This window comes from Trachypithecus francoisi, unplaced genomic scaffold (genome assembly GCF_009764315.1).
Source record: "Trachypithecus francoisi isolate TF-2019V2 unplaced genomic scaffold, Tfra_2.0 Lachesis_group1, whole genome shotgun sequence".
Taxonomy (NCBI): Eukaryota; Metazoa; Chordata; class Mammalia; order Primates; family Cercopithecidae; genus Trachypithecus; species Trachypithecus francoisi.
In genome coordinates, this window is record NW_022681454.1 from 83342295 (window position 1) to 83362599 (window position 20305).

The 20305-nt window shown below is 36.0% G+C and overlaps 1 protein-coding gene across 3 annotated transcripts in view; it reads left to right on the forward strand.

The window, feature by feature from the left end:
- NFXL1 (nuclear transcription factor, X-box binding like 1) overlaps positions 1–17379 on the forward strand; it is a 74849-nt gene extending 57470 nt beyond the window's left edge. For 2 of the 3 annotated variants that reach the window (XM_033214748.1, XM_033214747.1), the window contains exons 20-23: positions 8840–8944; positions 12302–12388; positions 13080–13133; positions 16277–17379. In XM_033214748.1, coding sequence (XP_033070639.1) covers positions 8840–8944; positions 12302–12388; positions 13080–13133; positions 16277–16450 — 420 coding nt within the window. In that variant the 3' untranslated portion in view covers positions 16451–17379. Of the gene's footprint in view, positions 1–8839; positions 8945–12301; positions 12389–13079; positions 13134–16276 lie in introns of those variants that run through there. The other variant, XR_004438035.1, reaches the window with a different exon arrangement.
- Positions 17380–20305: the final 2926 nt, after the last annotated feature.

Sequence of the window (20305 nt, forward strand, 5' to 3'; positions counted from 1 at the left end):
CCAGAATAATTAATGCAGAGAAGGCCATAAACGAACTGACAGAGATGAAAACCATGACACGAGAAATACGTGACAAATGCACAAGCTTCAGTAAACGACTCGATCAACTGGAAGAAAGAGTATCAGCAATTGAGGATCAAATGAATGAAATGAAGTGAGAAGAGAAGTCTAAAGAAAAAAGAAGAAAAAGAAATGAACAAAGCCGGCAAGAAGTGTGGGATTATATAAAAAGACCAAATCTGTGTCTGATTGGGGTGCCTGAAAATGAGGGAGAAAATGGAACCAAGTTGGAAAACACTCTTCAGGATATCATCCAGGAGAACTTCCCCAACGTAGTAGGGCAGGCCAACATTCAAATTCAGGAAATACAGAGAACGCCACAAAGATACTCCTCAAGAAGAGCAACTCCAACACACATAATTGCCAGATTCACCAAGGTTGAAATGAAGGAAAAAATCTTAAGGGCAGCCAGAGAGAAAAGTCGGGTTACCCACAAAGGGAAGCCCATCAGACTAACAGCAGATCTCTCGGCAGAAACTCTACAAGCCAGAAGAGAGTGGGGGGCCAATATTCAACATTCTTAAAGAAAAGAATTTTCAACCCAGAATTTCATATCCAGCCAAACTAAGTTTCATCAGTGAAGGAGAAATAAAATCCTTTACAGATCAGCAAATGCTTAGAGATTTTGTCACCACCAGGCCTGCCTTACAAGAGACCCTGAAGGAAGCCCTAAACATGGAAAGGAACAACCGGTACCAGCCATTGCAAAAACATGCCAAAATGTAAAGACCATCGAGGCTAGGAAGAAACTGCATCAACTAACGAGCAAAATAACCAGTTAATATCATAATGGCAGGATCAAGTTCACACATAACAATATTAACCTTAAATGTCAATGGACTAAATGCTCCAATTAAAAGACACAGACTGGCAAACTGGATAAAGAGTCAAGACCCATCAGTCTGCTGTATTCAGGAGACGCATCTCACATGCAGAGACATACATAGGCTCAAAATAAAGGGATGGAGGAAGATCTACCAAGCAAATGGAGAACAAAAAAAAAAGCAGGGGTTGCAATCCTAGTCTCTGATAAAACAAACTTTAAACCATCAAAGATCAAAAGAGACAAGGCCATTACATAATGGTAAAGGGATCAATTCAACAGGAAGAGCTAACTATCCTAAATATATATGCACCCAATACAGGAGCACCCAGATTCATAAAGCAAGTCCTGAGAGACTTACAAAGGGACTTAGACTCCCATACAATAATAATGGGAGACTTCAACACCCCACTGTCAACATTAGACAGATCAACGAGACAGAAAGTTAACCAGGATATCCAGGAATTGAACTCATCTCTGCAGCAAGCAGACCTAATAGACATCTACAGAACTCTCCATCCCAAATCAACACAATATACGTTCTTCTCAGCACCACATCACACTTATTCCAAAATTGACCACATAATTGGAAGTAAAGCACTCCTCAGCAAATGTACAAAAACAGAAATTATAACAAACTGTGTCTCAGACCACAGTGCAATCAAACTAGAACTCAGGACTAAGAAACTCAATCAAAACCACTCAACTACATGGAAACTGAATAACCTGCTCCTGAATGACTACTGGGTACATAACGAAATGAAGGCAGAAATAAAGATGTTCTTTGAAACCAATGAGAACAAAGATACAACATACCAGAATCTCTGGGACACATTTAAAGCAGTGTGTAGAGGGAAATTGATAGCACTAAATGCCCACAAGAGAAAGCAGGAAAGATCTAAAATTGACACTCTAACATCACAATTAAAAGAACTAGAGAAGCAAGAGCAAACATATTCAAAAGCTAGCAGAAGGCAAGAAATAACTAAGATCAGAGCAGACCTGAAGGAGATAGAGACACAAAAAACCCTCCAAAAAATCAGTGAATCCAGGAGTTGGTTTTTTGAAAAGATTAACAAAATTGATAGACCGCTAGCAAGACTAATAAAGAAGAAAAGAGAGAAGAATCAAATAGACACAATAAAAAATGATAAAGGGGATATCACCACCGACCCCACAGAAATACAAACTACCATCAGAGAATACTATAAACACCTCTACGCAAATAAACTAGAAAATCTAGAAGAAATGGATAATTTCCTGGACACTTACACTCTCCCAAGGGTAAACCAGGGAGAAGCTGAATCCCTGAATAGACCAATAGCAGGCTCTGAAATTGAGGCAATAATTAATAGTCTACCAACCAAAAAAAGCTCAGGAGCAGATGGATTCACAGCTGAATTCTACCAGAGGTACAAGGAGGAGCTGGTACCATTCCTTCTGAAACTATTCTAATCAATAGAAAAAGAGGGAATCCTCCCTAACTCATTTTATGAGGCCAACATCATCCTGATACCAAAGCCTGGCAGAGACACAACAAAAAAAGAGAATTTTAGACCAATATCCCTGATGAACATCGATGCAAATATCCTCAATATAATACTGGCAAACCGGATTCAGCAGCACATCAAAAAGCTTATCCACCATGATCAAGTGGGCTTCATCCCTGGGATGCAAGGCTGGTTCAACATATGCAAATCAATAAACATAATCCAGCATATAAACAGAACCAAAGACAAGAACCACATGATTATCTCAATAGATGCAGAAAAGGCCTTTGACAAAATTCAACAGCCCTTCATGCTAAAAACGCTCACTAAATTTGGTATTGATGGAACGTATCTCAAAATAATAAGAGCTATTTATGACAAACCCATAGCCAATATCATACTGAATGGGCAAAAACTGGAAAAATTCCCTTTGAAAACTGGCACAAGACAGGGATGCCCTCTCTCACCACTCCTATTCCACATAGTGTTGGAAGTTCTGGCTAGGGCAATCAGGCAAGAGAAAGAAATCAAGGATATTCAGTTAGGAAAAGAAGAAGTCGAGTTGTCTCTGTTTGCAGATGACGTGATTGTATATTTAGAAAACCCCATTGTCTCAGTCCAAAATCTCCTTAAGCTGATAAGCAACTTCAGCAAAGTCTCAGGATACAAAATTAATGTACAAAAATCACAAGCATTCTTATACAGCAGTAACAGACAAACAGAGAGCCAAATCAGGAATGAACTTCCATTCACAATTGCTTCAAAGAGAATAAAATACCTAGGAATCCAACTTACAAGGGATGTCAAGGACCTCTTCAAGGAGAACTACAAACCACTGCTCAGTGAAATCAAAGAGGACACAAACAAATGGAAGAACATACCATGCTCATGGATAGGAAGAATCAATATCGTGAAAATGGCCATACTGCCGAAGGTAATTTATAGATTCAATGCCATCCCCATCAAGCTACCAATGAGTTTCTTCACAGAATTGGAAAAAACTGCATTAAAGTTCATGTGGAACCAAAAAACAGCCCGCATCCTAAGTCAAAAGAACAAAGCTGGAGGCATCATGCTACCTGACTTCAAACTATACTACAAGGCTACAGTAACCAAAACAGCATGGTACTGGTACCAAAACAGAGATACAGACCAATGGAGCAGAACAGAGTCCTCAGAAATAATACCACACATCTAGGGCCATCTGATCTTTGATAAACCTGAGAAAAACAGAAAATGGGGAAAGGATTCCCTATTTAATAAATGGTGCTGGGAAAATTGGCTAGCCATAAGTAGAAGCTGAAACTGGATCCTTTCCTTACTCCTTATACGAAGATTAATTCAAGATGAATTAGAGACTTAAATGTTAAACCTAATACCATAAAAACCCTAGAAGAAAACCTAGGTAATACCATTCAGGACATAGGCATGGGCAAAGACTTCATGTCTAAAACACCAAAAGCAACGGCAACAAAAGCCAAAATTGACAAATGGGATCTAATTAAACTAAAGAGCTTCTGCATAGCAAAAGAAACTACCATCAGAGTGAACAGGCAACCTACGGAATGGGAGAAAATTTTTGCAATCTACTCATCTGACAGAGGGCTAAAATCCAGAACCTACAACGAACTCAAACAAATTTACAAGAAAAAAACAACCCCATCAAAAAGTGGGCAAAGGATATGAACAGACATTTCTCAAAAGAAGACGTTCATACAGCCAACAGACACATGAAAAAATGCTCATCATCACTGGCCATCAGAGAAATGCAAATCAAAACCACAATGAGATACCATCTCACACCAGTTAGAATGGCAATCATTAAAAAATCAGGAAACAACAGGTGTTGGAGAGGATGTGGAGAAATAGGAACACTTTTACACTGTTGGTGGGATTGTAAACTAGTTCAACCATTATGGAAAACAGTATGGCAATTCCTCAAGGATCTAGAACTAGAAGTACCATATGACCCAGTCATCCCATTACTCGGTATATACCCAAAAGATTACAAATCATGCTGCTATAAAGACACATGCACACGTATGTTTATTGCGGCCCTATTCACAATAGCAAAGACTTGGAATCAACCCAAATGTCCATCTGTGACAGACTGGATTAAGAAAATGTGGCACATATACACCATGGAATACTATGCAGCCATAAAAAAGGATGAGTTTGTGTCCTTTGTAGGTACATGGATGCAGCTGGAAACCATCATTCTCAGCAAACTATTGCAAGAACAGAAAACCAAACACTGCATGTTCTCACTCATAGGTGGGAACTGAACAATGAGATCACTTGGACTCCGGAAGGGGACCATAACACACCGGGGCCTATCACGGGCGGGGGGAGGGGGGAAGGATTGCATTGGGAGTTATACCTGATGTAAATGACGAGTTGATGGGTGCTGACGAATTGATGGGTGCTGACGAGTTGATGGGTGCAGCACACCAACATGGCACAAGTATACATATGTAACAAAGCTGCACGTTATGCACATGTACCCTAGAACTTAAAGTATAATTAGAAAAAAAAAAAAAAAGATAAGCTCTTTGAGAAGCCAAGGCCAAAGGAATGGGCTCCAGATACCGCCCCCTTCCAGAGCAAGGTTGAAGGAAAAGAAAAAGACAAATTATTTTACTATTACTGTTTCCCCAGGCTTCTTAAGCATGTAAAATGTAAATACAGACATTTTACAAATGTCTGTATTTAGCCAGTTCTTGTTTTTCTTTCAATGCAGCTACAAGGCCACCAGCTATGCAAGGCCACAAGTTATGCTATGCTATAGATTATGTGACCTATCATATGATTAGCTGCTTTGGTTTTATTTATTGTAAGTCCACTTACAAACCCCCGCTCTGTGTCTGTTTAATGCTCAGCTTTTTGGATGCGAATCCACTGAGCTGACGTGTACCTAAAATAAACAGTCCTCCTGTACTCAAAAAAAAAAAAAAAAAAAAAAAAAAGCTTAATAGTATGCACTTTTGTGACTTGCTTATATATGTTTGTCATTTTTAATTGCATATAGCTGTAGTCCATTGATTCCATTGTATAAGTACACTATAATTTATTTGTTTTACTGTGGGTTCACATTTGAATAATTTCCAACTGGGGTTGTTATCAAAAATACTGCTGTGAACATTCTTGCTTTTGCAACCTGGTACATAATGTGCACAGATTTCTGTAGGCATGCAGTAGTGTAATTGCTTGGTCATAGGGAATGTTTAATTTCGACTTTAATAATATCAAATTGATTTTCAAAATGGTTGTATCAGTTTATAATCGGTAACTTTTCCAGTTACTGAAAAGTATCAGAAAGTTTTTCAACTTCCCATTGATGAAAGTTCTTGCTCTTTCACATCCCTACCAACATTTTGTGTGGTCAGCATTTTTTATTTTTGCCATTCTTTTTGCATCTCATTGTGGTTTTAATTTACATTCTCCGATTACTAGTGAGTTTGAATACGTTTTCAGGATTAGAGGTATTACTTTTGCCTGTGGGACGTATGTTGGATACCAGCACAGTGTACACCTAGATGAGTTTCAGTTTTCCTAGTTGCAAATTGCAGAATCAATTTTAGCTTACTTATGGAAAAAAAAGGAGAGAGAAGACATTGTGGGGAGCATTTGGAAGACACTGGGGAGTAATTCACAGATTCTGAAGGAAATGCTGTACAGTCAAGCTTTGGGAAAGGCAGGATCTCTGCAGCCTAAGGGGACTTTACAGTGAGATGACTACTTAAACCACCATCTCGCTCTTTTAAGTTTTTAGATTCCCAAGACAGAAAACTTAATAGACTCACCATGGATCTAAGGGATCCTTTTGGCACAGGCAACCACAGTCAGGGAACTAGAATAGGTAGCATAGCCATGGCTGTGGCTACTGGGGGAATTATGATGAACCAGGCAGCCATCCCAATGTATGTCTTCTACAACTTTTACCAGTATGTGGCAGGGTCACATGAAGGATTTAGAGAGAAAAAGATACCATTTATTGAAGGCAGAAGACCTAGCCAGAGAAAAGACAGACTTTGAAGATGTCAATGAAATTGTGAAGATGAGTATGAGGTCTTTTAGGAGGCAGAAAGATTTTAGGAGGCATCAAGACCAGTGATTTTTGACCTTTCATCAGCCCCCAGCGCAACAGAATACTGTTTACAGTGAAAGATGACACTATAATATAGCCACGATCCTATGTGTTTTCAAAAGGTCTTCCTTTATTGAATCTGATAAGCTTCCCTCTTCACTTTCTCCTGTAGAATCAATCATTGATTTAAATGATAGATATCAGAGGCCGAGAAGAATCGGGGGAAGGGGATAAAGTGATGTTGATTAAGATGTATTTCCAAATAGCTAGAAGAGAGGACTTGCAATGTTCCCAAAACATAGAAGTGATCAATACTCAAGATGATAAATACTCTTAAATACCCTGACTTGATCATTACACATTCTATGTGTGTAATAAAAAAATTACATGTGCCCTATAAATATGTACAAATATTATGTATCAATAAAAATGTAATAAATTTGAAGTGGAAGGGTTAGTTACTTTTTAAGAGACGATAACTAATGTAATTACCTTAGAGATTAATTAAGGAAAGAGGATATAGAGATGTATTTTGAGAGTAAGAATAAGTGGTAAGCTAATGCCAAATGTTTATGAAGTCTGGCTAGAGGCACTGGCAGGAATGAAGGTAAGAATGAAATTAAGCAATACAAAGGCTTGAAACAACCTCTGTGAGGTATTTGAAAATGAATAAATATTGAGCTTGTTAAGTAGTATTCAGTGTCCAGTATTAGATATAGGGAAAAACAAAACTGAAATCATTCAGAAATACCTGAACTTACTCTATTAATAGCCGTTCTCTGCCCTATAGTAGGATTAGTGGAAGTGCACAGTGTGAGTGATCTGAATTTAGTTTTAGTATGAATGCCTCAGCTAAAAATTAAAGAACAAAAAAACCTAGTCACACATTAGAAAGAGACTAAAGACAAAGGAAAAAGATTCTAAATTTCTTAAAGTGAGTGGAGTCAGTAGTTCGAAAGATCAATCTGGTGAATCATAGAGATCAGTAATTAGAGAATTTAAATGTTTACTGAGGGTTCTACTATTTGAGAGGTATCTTTGTTAGGGATTATGACGTGAGAGGCACAAAGAAATGCAGATGTTCCTTGGTTTACAGTGGGCTTATGTCCTGATTAAACCCATTGTAAAACTGGAAAATGGTTTTAAGTTGCACCACCGTAAGTTGATGACTGTGTAAGACCATTGCCCTCAAGGAACTTATAATAATAACAACTTTTATTATAATAACTAAATATACTGAACTCATTTAATCCTCACACATATATAAAGTATTAGCTTTATAAAGTACTAATACTCTTTTACATGTGAAATTTTACATGTGAAACACAGAGAAGTCAGGTGACTTGCCTAAGATCCTGCAGTTAGTAAACAGATAATCTGGGACTCAGTTGCTGATAGTTTGACTTTGACATTTAACCCCTAACAAATAGTGTATTTTATATACATTCTGGTTGGAGAGAGAGAAATATATGAAGTACCTAAAAAAAATTGTTTTTTTGCAAAATTTCAAGACACCACAAGCAATGTTACAACAATTTAGGAACAGATTTCTTACTTAACTACTATTATTTATTTATATATAGACAGATTATATCAGGCCATTATGGTGATTTAAGTCATGTCTTAAAGTGTGGATAAGATTTGAATAGACAGACCATTAACATTCATCTTAACACTTGACTAGGATAGGAAGACAGTAAATAATTAAAGATACGGAGCATAGACATCATGGCAATTACTGAGTTGTTTTGGCTGCCTAAATGATATGCTTTACTATGTAGTCAGAAGGGTAAATGTTGTAGAATAAAAGGCTAAACAGTTATAACACAATGTACAATGGCTTAAGGACAAGGCATTTTCTTTTTTGTTTTTTTCCCACAATGCAGTACAGGGAGGGTAGGTGTGTCATTGTATTCCATGTGTTCACCCATGAATCCAAGTCAGCTGGCGACTCTGCTTTCTTTGGCACATGGTTTCTATTATTGCTCCAGCTTTCATCATTTCCAGCACATGGGGAAGAGAAGAACATGAAGTATACTCTTGAAATGATTTGAAGCATGAATCATCTGTACTTGCTTACATTTCATTGACCAGAACTTAGTTACATGGCTGTAACTAGCTACAAGGGTGGTTGTAAGATATACTGTTGGAGTGGAGCTGGGGAGAATATTTAATTAAATTTAATTAAATTATATATATATAATTAAATATTTAAAATAATTTAAATCTAAAAGAAAAAATAGTTTACAAATTAGCCCATTAGCTAGGATTGATTGACCCTTTGTGTGATGGACTCTCTTAAAACTGTTGGGGTTTAGGGGAAGGTAGAGTATGGTCAAGATGTAAGTATGTAATTGCTTTATTTTGATTTTATTTTAGCTTCCTTGTGGTCATAGATGCAAAGAGATGTGTCATCCTGGTGAATGTCCCTTTAATTGCAACCAGAAGGTAAAACTTAGATGTCCTTGTAAAAGAATAAAAAAGGTAAATATTTTAAGTTATTGAAAATACTTTTCTATATAAATTGTTTTTGTATGATTTTCTTGTTTTTGTTTTTTGGTCTATATGTTTTGGTAGTTGTTTGGCTTTTTTTGTTTTTGCCTTTTAATTTTAAGGTTGTACTTAATAGAACCTTTTTATTATTAAAATGAGCCTACTTGTTCTGTAAACACTTACTTTAAAAATAAGCTTTGGTGATTTAATTTTCTGCAATTTCATAGTAAAAGGAAAATTATTTTTTATGTTAGAACCAAGTTCAATGCCCTCTTGGTCAATGTGCTTTAGATTTGAGGTCTTTGAACAGGTAACACAATGTAACGGATAGAATGTCTCATCACTTAAGAAATGGCTTAAGGCTAACTTTGTTGCTATTATTTATGAAATGCTTTTTACCATCAGTATTGTCCTTTGAAAATACTGCCTTGGCCGGGCGTGGTGGCTCAAGCCTGTAATCCCAGCACTTTGGGAGGCCGAGACGGGTGGATCACGAGGTCAGGAGATCAAGACCATCCTGGTCTACACGGTGAAACCCCGTCTCTACTAAAAAATACAAAAAACTAGCCGGGCGAGATGGCGGGCGCCTGTAGTCCCAGCTACTCAGGAGGCTGAGGCAGGAGAATGGCGTAAACCCGGGAGGCGGAGCTTGCAGTGAGCCGAGATCGCGCCACTGCACTCCAGCCTGGGTGACAGAGCAAGACTCCGTCTCAAAAAAAAAAAAAAAAAAGAAAATACTGCCTTAAAAAGACCTCATATGAATAGCCTTATAAAGTAAAATAACATTTAAACTTGGAAAGAACTAATTTTAAGATAAAATGATGGTAACAGAGGAGTAAATGGGCAAAAACTAATGATTACAAAGCCTGATGGAAACAAACTATATACTGCTCAACAAAACTTATGAAGGAAAATGTAGTAACCTGATAGTCTTTTTCTTAATTCTGTTTCCTTAATCTTCCCTATTGGCAATGCTTACTCCTTTGAAACCAACTTTTTTGACCTCTGATTTACCCTATCTCAGTTATAGTCGTAACTCCTTTTTTCCTTCCTATTTGTATTGTCATTCCCTAAAGCTTGTCTTTTTCATGTCTTGAAATTCACTTTTATTCATCCATGTGATGGATATGTATTGAGGATCTTTTATAGGTCCTTTGCCTTTCATTTTTGTTCATAGTTTCTGATATGTTTTCCTAGGATAGGGAACTTCTGAATTTAAATTTATACACTTGGCCTTTTAGGTAGTGGAATCTTTAAGTTTCAGAAATTTAAATTGACCACCTGTACATGAAAATAAATACTTGGTCAAACCACTTTTAATCTGAGATGTCTCTTAAGTTTTCTCTGAAATCTCATGTCTTGTCCAAGTGCCGTATGCCACCCACCCGTTAGTACTTTGGAACAACTCTTTCCTGGGCTGTGGCCACAACTTCGTGACCCATTTCCTTGTCTCTAGTCACGCCACTTCCCTGTTCTAAATTCTTCAATGGCTCTTCATCACTTATGGAAAAAGTGCATTGTATAAGAAATGTGTGGGTATATGCAGACTTGGCATACCAGGGAGGCTGTGCTAAGACATTTGCCTGCTTGTTCAGTCTCATCATCTAGCAATCATCTCTGTTAATCTGTTACTTAAGTGCCCTAATACATATATTGTACCCTCACTTAGTTTAGGCTGTGGCAATGTATATATTTCTTTTTCTATGTAAAATACAATGTTTTTTTCCTTTACCTCTCTGCTGACTAGAATCCTGCTAATACTTATTGCAAGCACTTCCTTATTTGAGAAGATTTTCCTTCCCCAGGTTCCCTTGGGAAGGCTTAGGTGTTCCTTCCTCTTGACTTTCTTTGTACTGGATTCATAACGTAGAGCTTTGTGATTCTAGGTATCTGTAACCTTGTTTCCTCATCTGTAAAATAGAGTTTATAGAGAGTTATTGAAAGGAATAAAAGAGGCAGGGCTTACATAGCATTTAAAACAATGCTATGTTTAATAAATGGTAGCTGCCATTACTCTTGTTACTTATTTAGCACTTAACAGATTATTATACTGTTTATTTCTTATTGTGTTCCATTTCCCTGTCATAGTGTTTAGCATGTTATAGGCTCTCTGTAAGTATCTTCCGAATGAGAAAAAATAAAATCCTCTTCTAGGCTGATGGACTTAATGTCTGTAAACACATACTTATTTTTGTCTCCAGTGTTTGTTCATGTTAATTTTCTTCTGTCTGGACTGTCTTTGGAGGAAAAGACTGTTTATCACTAAATTGAGCCAAAAACGAAGAACTAAGGAATAAAAAAACAAACAAAAAAAACCATCCAAGTAATAAAATTCCATGCTATAAAATGCTTTCACTAAACACACTTTACTCAGGATTTGGTAATCTCATGTCTAAGCTGTGGTAGATTTGAACAAAAAACTAGAGTCAGGTTCTGGTGAGACAGGAGAAACTGATACAAATTAGATATACTGAGAGTAAAAGTGACACTGGCAGCAATAAATGAATGAATAAAAGATAGATAAACATACTACAAAAGGCAGTCTAAGACTAATATAAAGACCACTCTTCTACTCAGTAGGTCATTGTTTTATTCTGTCATAGTACAGAAATTGGTCATAGTTTTGATGTCAACACATCAAAAACAGTAGATCAGTGTTCTTTCATTAAGGAGGTAGTGAGGTGCCAACATAAGCTTTAGAACAATTTTCATCTATACTTAAAAGAAAAAAAGTTTAACAGTCAAGAGAAAAATTTGTAGCTCCCTAGAAAACTCTCTAGAGCTGCACTATCTGAGATGGTAGCCACTAGTCCCTTGTGGATATTTAAATACAAATTGTAATGAATTAGCATAAAATAATATTAAAAATTTGGTTCCTCAGTTTCACCACCGACATTTCAAGTGCTCAGTAGCCATATGTGGCTAGTGCTACTCTGTGGACTAATGCAGATTTATAACATTTCCATCCCACACACATTCCAGGAAGCTCTGTTGGAACAGCACTTTCATAGAACCTTGTATTCCCTGGACATTTTATAAGAATAACAAACAATAAAGAAAAGTAAAGAAGAAAAACAACATTGGAGCTAAGTCTGATAGTGGCATATAGTAATTATTAAGTGGATTAAAAAATTTTTATGGTATTATCTTTTTTAAGTTAAGAGAAAATAAGAGAGTAATCACTATTTGAACCAGATATTTAATGCTTGCAACCATATCATCATTAAATATTAAGTCACATCAAATAATACTTACAACCTTAAGCTATTAGATAAACTTTGCTTTTTTATGGCAGACAGGACTTTGAGGGGAAAATCATTTAAAATTTGAAAATTGGGTTGTTTGTAGGAATTGCAGTGCAACAAAGTACGTGAAAATCAGATTTCAATAGAATGTGACACAATGTGCAAGGAAATGAAGCGGAAAGCATCTGAGGTAATGTCTCGTTAAATATCATTTTAAAGGCTAGTGGCCTTTCCCTTCTTATTTTGTGTATTTGTGTGCTTATTAAAAACAACTTGAAATCTCATTTTTTTGCCTTTATAATAAAAGCCTAGTTTTATAGGCCTATTTTGAATGGCAGATTGGGATTTTCATTGCCTAGTGTATATCAAGACTTTTCGTCTTCTATGCCCACTACAAGATTTTGAGATTCTTTGCTGCTTGGGTTATCTCTAGTGTTACTGTTTCCCTCCATTGACCCAATCAGTGATCTCTTGATTTTGTTTAAAAGTAAGGATTCCCTTCCATGATAACACATTTGAGATAAATTTAACTCTAGAGAAACAACAGTATTTAATAATTAATTCTAGATTCTTAATATAGCAAAGAGGAAAAAAGGCAATTTTAAAATTTGTTGTTACAATGTTTTAACTCTGTAATATCGATATTACTTGTTAAGCTGAAATATTCATATAAGGTATAACACTCTACCCATCATCACCTTCAGTTTATTAGATAGTGCCTTGGTAAAATCTTGTCTCAGTATAGCATTTACATTTCTTTAAATGATTTCAAGCTCCTAAAAGTTGATATGGGTTAATAGAACCTGGATGGGTAGATGTTAAAATTCCATATAAAATGTGATGACTAAATTGTAAATTGACTTTTGAATGTGTATAAACAGATAAAAGAAGCAGAAGCCAAAGCTGCTTTTGAAGAAGAAAAACGAAGACAACAGGTAACCAAACAAAATACCCAGATTTATGTCTCTTAGCATCATTGCTAGATTTTGTGCAAACACAGGGTATGTTCCAAGGTCAAACTAAGGGCTAGTCTGTATTGTGAGCTGAAAAATAACATAGTTCTTGTAAAACAAAAATGAGCCATCTACTAAGTTCACTTTAAGTATACTGAAACTCTGAGACGGTATGAGATCTCATGTATTCCCCAATTTTTTTTTTTTTTTGTATTTCCAATTTACTTTCTTGCCAATATCATTCATACTTCAGCCAGAAGAATTTTAATTCCTCCTTTGGCTGGGGAGTGAGAGTGAGAGAATCATCACCATTGTAAGGCATCTTCTGGAGACCTTGAGTTTACTTGCCTAAAAGTATTTGAGTTCTATTTTACTGACTTGCAGACCACCTGTAACAAATAAGTGCCGCCTACTAATCAGTACATTTATTTTAATAATACGTTCCCATATTTCCCTGTTAGACCTTTAAATACAGGATTATAACCTGTTTTTTGTTGTTACCAAGATAACAAGTACATTCCCGATACTCCCTGTTTAAGTATTTACTTTATCGATCATATACTTCAATGAGTGGCTTGACTTTCTAATAGTGATGTATAACTTTTTATTATTTGTCAGTTTGTATCTTGAAATGCTTTATACTTATCAGATTATATTGCGTACTAAACTACTGCCTTTATGAATGATGAGATTGAAACTTGTATGATTTGCATGAATAAGGAAATTCAAACTTTGATGAGTTGTAGGAAAAATTAGAACAATTAGGAACATTAGAAGCAATTCATGTAGTAAATAATGGTTGGCCAAGATGACCTTTGAGATTTTATGGTTCTGTAAAGTTGCTTTGCCTGATATCCCCAAAATAAGTTATCAGAGTTAATATAGTAAGTTGGCTGGAATCCTAGGAGATTAAGTTATTAAGAATAGTTTAGTATGTTTTCTCCTTATTCCCTTTGCTATCTTTTTATAAATTGTCATGGATGAAAATCTTAAATACATTCTCTGTTTACTGACTCTTTAAGCAGAATATAATCAGTCCTTAGTATATGTATGTTCTGCATCTGTGAATTCAACCAACCACAGATCGAAAATTTTTTTCAAAACAAGTAAAAAAAAAAAATACAACAATAAAAAATAATACACATTTTAAAATACAGTGTAACACCTATTTATGTAGCATTTACATTGTTATAGGAATGTAATAGGAAATCTAGAGTGATTTAAAGTATACAGGAAGATGTTTGTATGGTTTTTGCAAATCCTACACTATTTATATAGAGACTTGATCATCCTCAGATTTTTGTATCCAAGGGGATCCTAGAGCCAATTTCCTACAGATACTGAGGGATCACTGTATACAGCACATAATATATACTTGGTGACTGTGAGTCACCACTTAACCCTCAGGTATTTTATTGTGTCTGTAGTCCTCAAGTTTGCCTGCTTTTAAGACGTTTTGACATTTTTCTATATGTCTGAAACTAACCACTTGGGAGTAGTCTGACATTTTGGCTCATTGAAGAATGCCACTTTGTATTAAACTAAGTTTGTTATTAGATCTTTTTCAAGTGTGGTTTATGGCCACAGTAATGAATATGTGAACTAAAGTTTACATTTCCTCCTGTTAAATAACCATTTACAAAGTTTTATGTGGATATTATTAAATATATACATATTTTAACTATTGTCTTAATTATGCACTATAGCATATTACATTACATTATTATGTATAAAAGTTTAATAAGTACTTAGCAGTAGGATAAAAATCCACATTTGATATTGAATGCAATTCAGTTACCTTCTTTTAGTACTAGTTTAAAATGTTTATGTCTAAAATAGTCATTTTGATTTTAAAGCGTGAATAATTTTTTCCTTTGAAGAATTTTTACTATTTTAAAAAATGTATTTTTAAAAATGTATAGAGAAGAATCGAGTTCTGGCAGCTTTTTTCTCTTTACTCACTTGAATTTCTTTCTTAAAAGCCACTAATGTTTATTGCATGCATTGTAAACAACTAGAATTATAGGTATCTTCATTCTCACTAGGCAACCTCCACCTTCCGGGTTCAAGTGATTCTTGTGCCTCAGCCTCCCAAGTAGTGAGGATTATAGGCATGTGCCACCAAACCCAGCTAATTTTTTTTTTTTTTTTGTATTTTTAGTAGAGATGGGGTTTTGCCACGTTGGCCAGGCCGGTCTTGAACTCCTAGCCTCAAGTGATCTGCCCGCTTCATCCTCCCAAAGTGCTGGGATTACAGGCGTGAGCCTCCACACCTGGCCCTAAGTATTAGCTGGTGTCCAGAATTAAAGGACAGTCATTCCTTTCTTCATAGGTGTTTTGATTTTAGAATTGTTAACCTTTCCCAGTGGTAGAATTACAGGGCTGGCATTTCAGAAGCTCTAAATCAGATGCACTACACTACACTTCTAGCACTTGCTAGAAGCTTTATAGAATGCCAGTTCTATAATAATTGGATTGAAGTATAATGGTGTCAGTGTATAAGACCAGTGTCTATATTTTAGAGCACCCTGATTTAATAAGACATTTTATTTCATTTTTTATTTTTATTTTTTTGAGATGGAGTCTCTCTCTGTCGCCCAGGCTGGAGTGCAGTGGCACGATCTTGGCTCACTGCAAGCTCTGCCTCCCGGGTTCATGCCATTCTCCTGCCTCAGCCTCGCGAGTAGCTGGGACTACAGGCACCCGCGACCATGCCCGGCTAATTTTTTGTGTTTTTAGTAGAGACGGGGTTTCACCGTGTTTGCCAGGATGGTCTCGATCTCCTGACCCTTGTGACCCTCACGCCTCGGCCTCCCAAAGTGCTGGGATTATAGGCGTGAGCCACTGTGCCCAGCCTAATCAGACATTTTAATATTTAGTGTCATAGTCAGCCCTACAGTTTGAAATAGTCTCTTCTGTTATCTCCCAGTCACCTTTCTGCTTACATAAACCCTGAATTTGTTGAATACAATCAGTGGTGGAGAGTGGTGTTTTAAAACTCAAATCAACATATTGACTATATATCATTACTATTAAAACATTACCCAAATTGATTTTTATGTGAATGGAAAGTTTCAAATCAACATATGCATTGAATTTATTAAAATGATGCTATTTTTATTTAGGCTGAACTAGAAGCTTTTGAAAACAGACTGAAGGGTCGTCGGAAGAAGAACAGGAAAAGAGATGAAGTGGCAGTGGAGCTATCACTATGGCAAAAACATAAATATTATCTCCTTTCAGTGTGTGGAGCTGTGGTTGTGGTGTTTGCATGGTACATCACCCATGATGTCAATTAAAAAAAGTTTCTATCTTTTAATATAACTCAGATTGGATTTAGATAAGTTGTTAAATTTGAAATATTAGAAAATGTATATTATAGAACATGATATATATTTACATTCATCTCTGTATTCTCTTTCAGCTGTTGTTAGAAGGACAGAATGTTAAACTTTATCTTAATTAGTATACTCGAAAGGGCAGTATAACACTGTTTAAAGTGAAAGCATGACTGAAATTGTAAAATATTTCATAAGGCTTAGAGGCAGAGTAATGTGTTTTTTTTAATTGGGCTTCCTTATACTAACTTAGTTTTTTCATTTAACATTTCAAACCAACACTTTAAAAAATAGTTCAGATGAAACTGAGCCATATGTGTAGTAAGAGAAATATTTCTTAATGTTTTGGTTACTTATTATAGAGTACTTTTCTTGATCCTGTTAACTTTGTACTTTTTTAAAAAAGTGATTCTCTAACAGGCCTCTTAAATTGTTACATGAAGGTATATAATTAGATTTCAGATGTTGGTTTATCAGTAAAGAATTTTTGTCAATAAATGTCATGTGGCTTGTTCTTCAGAGTATATAGTTATTTTCAACAAATACCAAGCTAGATTCCTCACATGTGGCTATTTCTTATGTAAGAAGCTTTTCACTGAAGTTGGCATGTTTCGTAAAACTTGTATATGTCTTTTAAAAATAAGAATAAAAGGAAAATGAGTATTTATAAAGAATATGTGCTGATAACAGGGCTTATGAGCTTTATGTACTTTAATGTCATTTCTCTTTACCACAATCTTAAATAGATTTCAGCTGAAAATAATCAGTTCTTATGAAAACAAATGGAGAAATATCAGTAAGTCAAATCTGTTTGAATTATAATTCCTTTCAAATAGTTTTACTATTTAATTTATGTGATTAATGTTTACATTAAAATTTTTCATACCAAATTTGTAATCTAGAATATTTATTATTAGCTAAAATATTCAGGAGCCTATAATTTTAAGTTAGGCATTAGTGTCAATGTATAAAATTCTAATACTTCATGTGAAAGACATTCATTGATGTATACCTAAAAGTATCTAAAAGTGTTAGAAATGTGTTTTAAGCAGAAGTAGGAAGTAGGATTTTAAAATTTTGCTGGATCTAATTCAAAATTTAGTGTCATATTCTTTTTTTTTTTTTTTTTTCCCACTCTGTTGCACAGGCTGGAGTGCAGTGGCGTGATCTCAGTTTACTGCAACCTCCACCTTCCGGGTTCAAGTGATTCTTGTGCCTCAGCCTCCCAAGTAGTGAGAATTATAGGCATGTGCCACCAAACCCAGCTAATTTGTTTTTTTTTTTGTATTTTTAGTAGAGATGGGGTTTTGCCACGTTGGCCAGGCCGGTCTTGAACTCCTAGCCTCAAGTGATCTGCCCGCTTCATCCTCCCAAAGTGCTGGGATTACAGGCGTGAGCCTCCACACCTGGCCCTAAGTATTAGCTGGTGTCCAGAATTAAAGGACAGTCATTCCTTTCTTCATAGGTGTTTTGATTTTAGAATTGTTAACCTTTCCCAGTGGTAGAATTACAGGGCTGGCATTTCAGAAGCTCTAAATCAGATACACTACACTCAAGTTATTACCTGCACTAACTAAAAGTTGAGTGTTAAGGGAACAACCGGGTGTCTACATGGAAAGTCATTTCCATCTATGCCAGAATCTTGGCCTATTAAGTGAACATGAGACCTAGTTCATATCTGTTGTTTGTAGGGCTTCTGTACTTGCTAATTTTTTTTTTTTTTTTCCTAATTTGGGGAAAAGAATTTAAGAGCAGAGGAAGGAGACTGAATGAATGGTATATGAAGTTGTTTGTTGTTTTTTCATCTTTTTGGCTAGCTCAGAACATAATTAATTTACCCAAAGTCACACAACTATTCCTTCACTTATTCAATCAACAGATGTGTTTCCTACATGTCAGGAACTTTCTATGTTCTGGAGATAATGGTGATCTTTCCTCCTATATTGCTAAGGCACAGACAAGCACAGGCACGCAATAGACATAAAAAATGAACATGATTTAATGTGTGGTAAGTGGTATTCAAGAAAACAAGAGGAGTGGTATAGAATGTGGTGGAAGTAGGGGGTACAAGGACACTGGCTAACTTAGAATGGTAAAATCCCTCTGAGATGGGGACATTTGAGCCGTGACCTGAATGACCTCCATTTGAAGATCTGTGAAAAATCTATACGAGAGAAAGCATTAAGTACAGAGTCCCCAGGTTGGGAAGTGCTTGGCACACCTGAGGAGCAGAAAGAAGGGCTGGTGTGGCTGGAGCCTAATGAAATTTAAATTGAGAGGAGGATATTTCTAGGCCAGTTTATGTCATGCTTGATAGACCAGGGTAAGAAATTTAGGTTGCATTTCAGTTGCAGTGGACAGCACTGGAAAGCGTTAAACAAGGAAGAGCCTTTTTTTGTTGTTTTTTTTTTTTTAGGGACCGCTGGCTACAATACGGAGAAAAGACTATAATGGTGCAGGGACAAGTTAAGTTTTATCTAAGTAGTTATACTGATTTGTTCTGAGGGAAATAAAGTAATGCATATTGTCCTTTTAGCTTCAATCTGAGCAAATTAGAGAAGGAATGGAAAAATTTACCAAATAGCCACTAACAATGACCTAAGATTGTGAATGTGATGGTCTTGTTTTCCTACTTACTTGTGGCATTAACAAAGTGTATTAGCTTCCTATTTGAAATTTGTGGAATGTGCAGAATGGCAAAGACTTGGAATCAACCCAAATGTCCATCTGTGACAGACTGGATTAAGAAAATGTGGCATATATACACCATGGAATACTATGCAGCCATCAAAAAGGATGAGTTTGCGTCCTTTGTAGGGACATGGATGCAGCTGGAAACCATCATTCTTAGCAAACTATCATAAGAAGAGAAAACCAAACACCGCATGTTCTCACTCATAGGTGGGAACTGAACAATGAGATCACTTGGACTCAGGAAGGGGAACATCACACACTGGGGCCTATCATGGGGAGGGGGGAGGAGGGAGGGATTGCATTGGGGAGTTATACATGATATAAATGATGAATTGATGGGTGCTGACGAGTTGATGGGTGCAGCACACCAACATGGCATAAGTATACATATGTAACAAACCTGCACGTTATGCACATGTACCCTAGAACTTAAAGTGTAATAATAAAAAAAAAAAAGAAATTTGTGGAATATGTATGTTGAAATCTTAGTTTTTCAGTTTAAACACCTTTAGGAATTGACAAACTGTTGGTTTTTCAGTCAATTTCACACCTAAATTAAATGAAAACAATCTCAAATAAGTATAATTGCTACTGAAATTGTCAAAGAAATTTTACTGAGGCAAAGCAGTGCAAACATTTGCCTTCTATAAAGAAATTATGACGCTTGAACTTAATGGCTATGAAGGTTAAAAATTTTAAATACAGATTAATCTCTGTGCTAGTGTTTAGAGAGAGAAGACATATAAGAATTTTTTGGCTCTTCATGTTATTTTAAATGCTCATGAGTAATACCAGAAACAGACTTTATTTGGAAATAGATATACTATTTAAGACAAAATTTGAAGAGATTTATTTTAAAGTGTTCCATTTTTCTTTGAGAAATATTTTTTTTTCTTTGCCTAGATACCTGGCACAGTGATGAACTTAGTAGAAGACTCTGTCCTCACTATGCATATGGTCTGTGTTGCGGGTTCTTCCACATAAGCAAACAGGTGAAGATTAAGCCAGGCCAAGAGAGCCGTAGAAAAGAAGGGCCACCCATGTGGGGATCTAGCCCACTGCCAAAGGTGACTTTTTAGGATGCTTGGACCTCATCCATCCTTTTATAATCAAGATTATTAA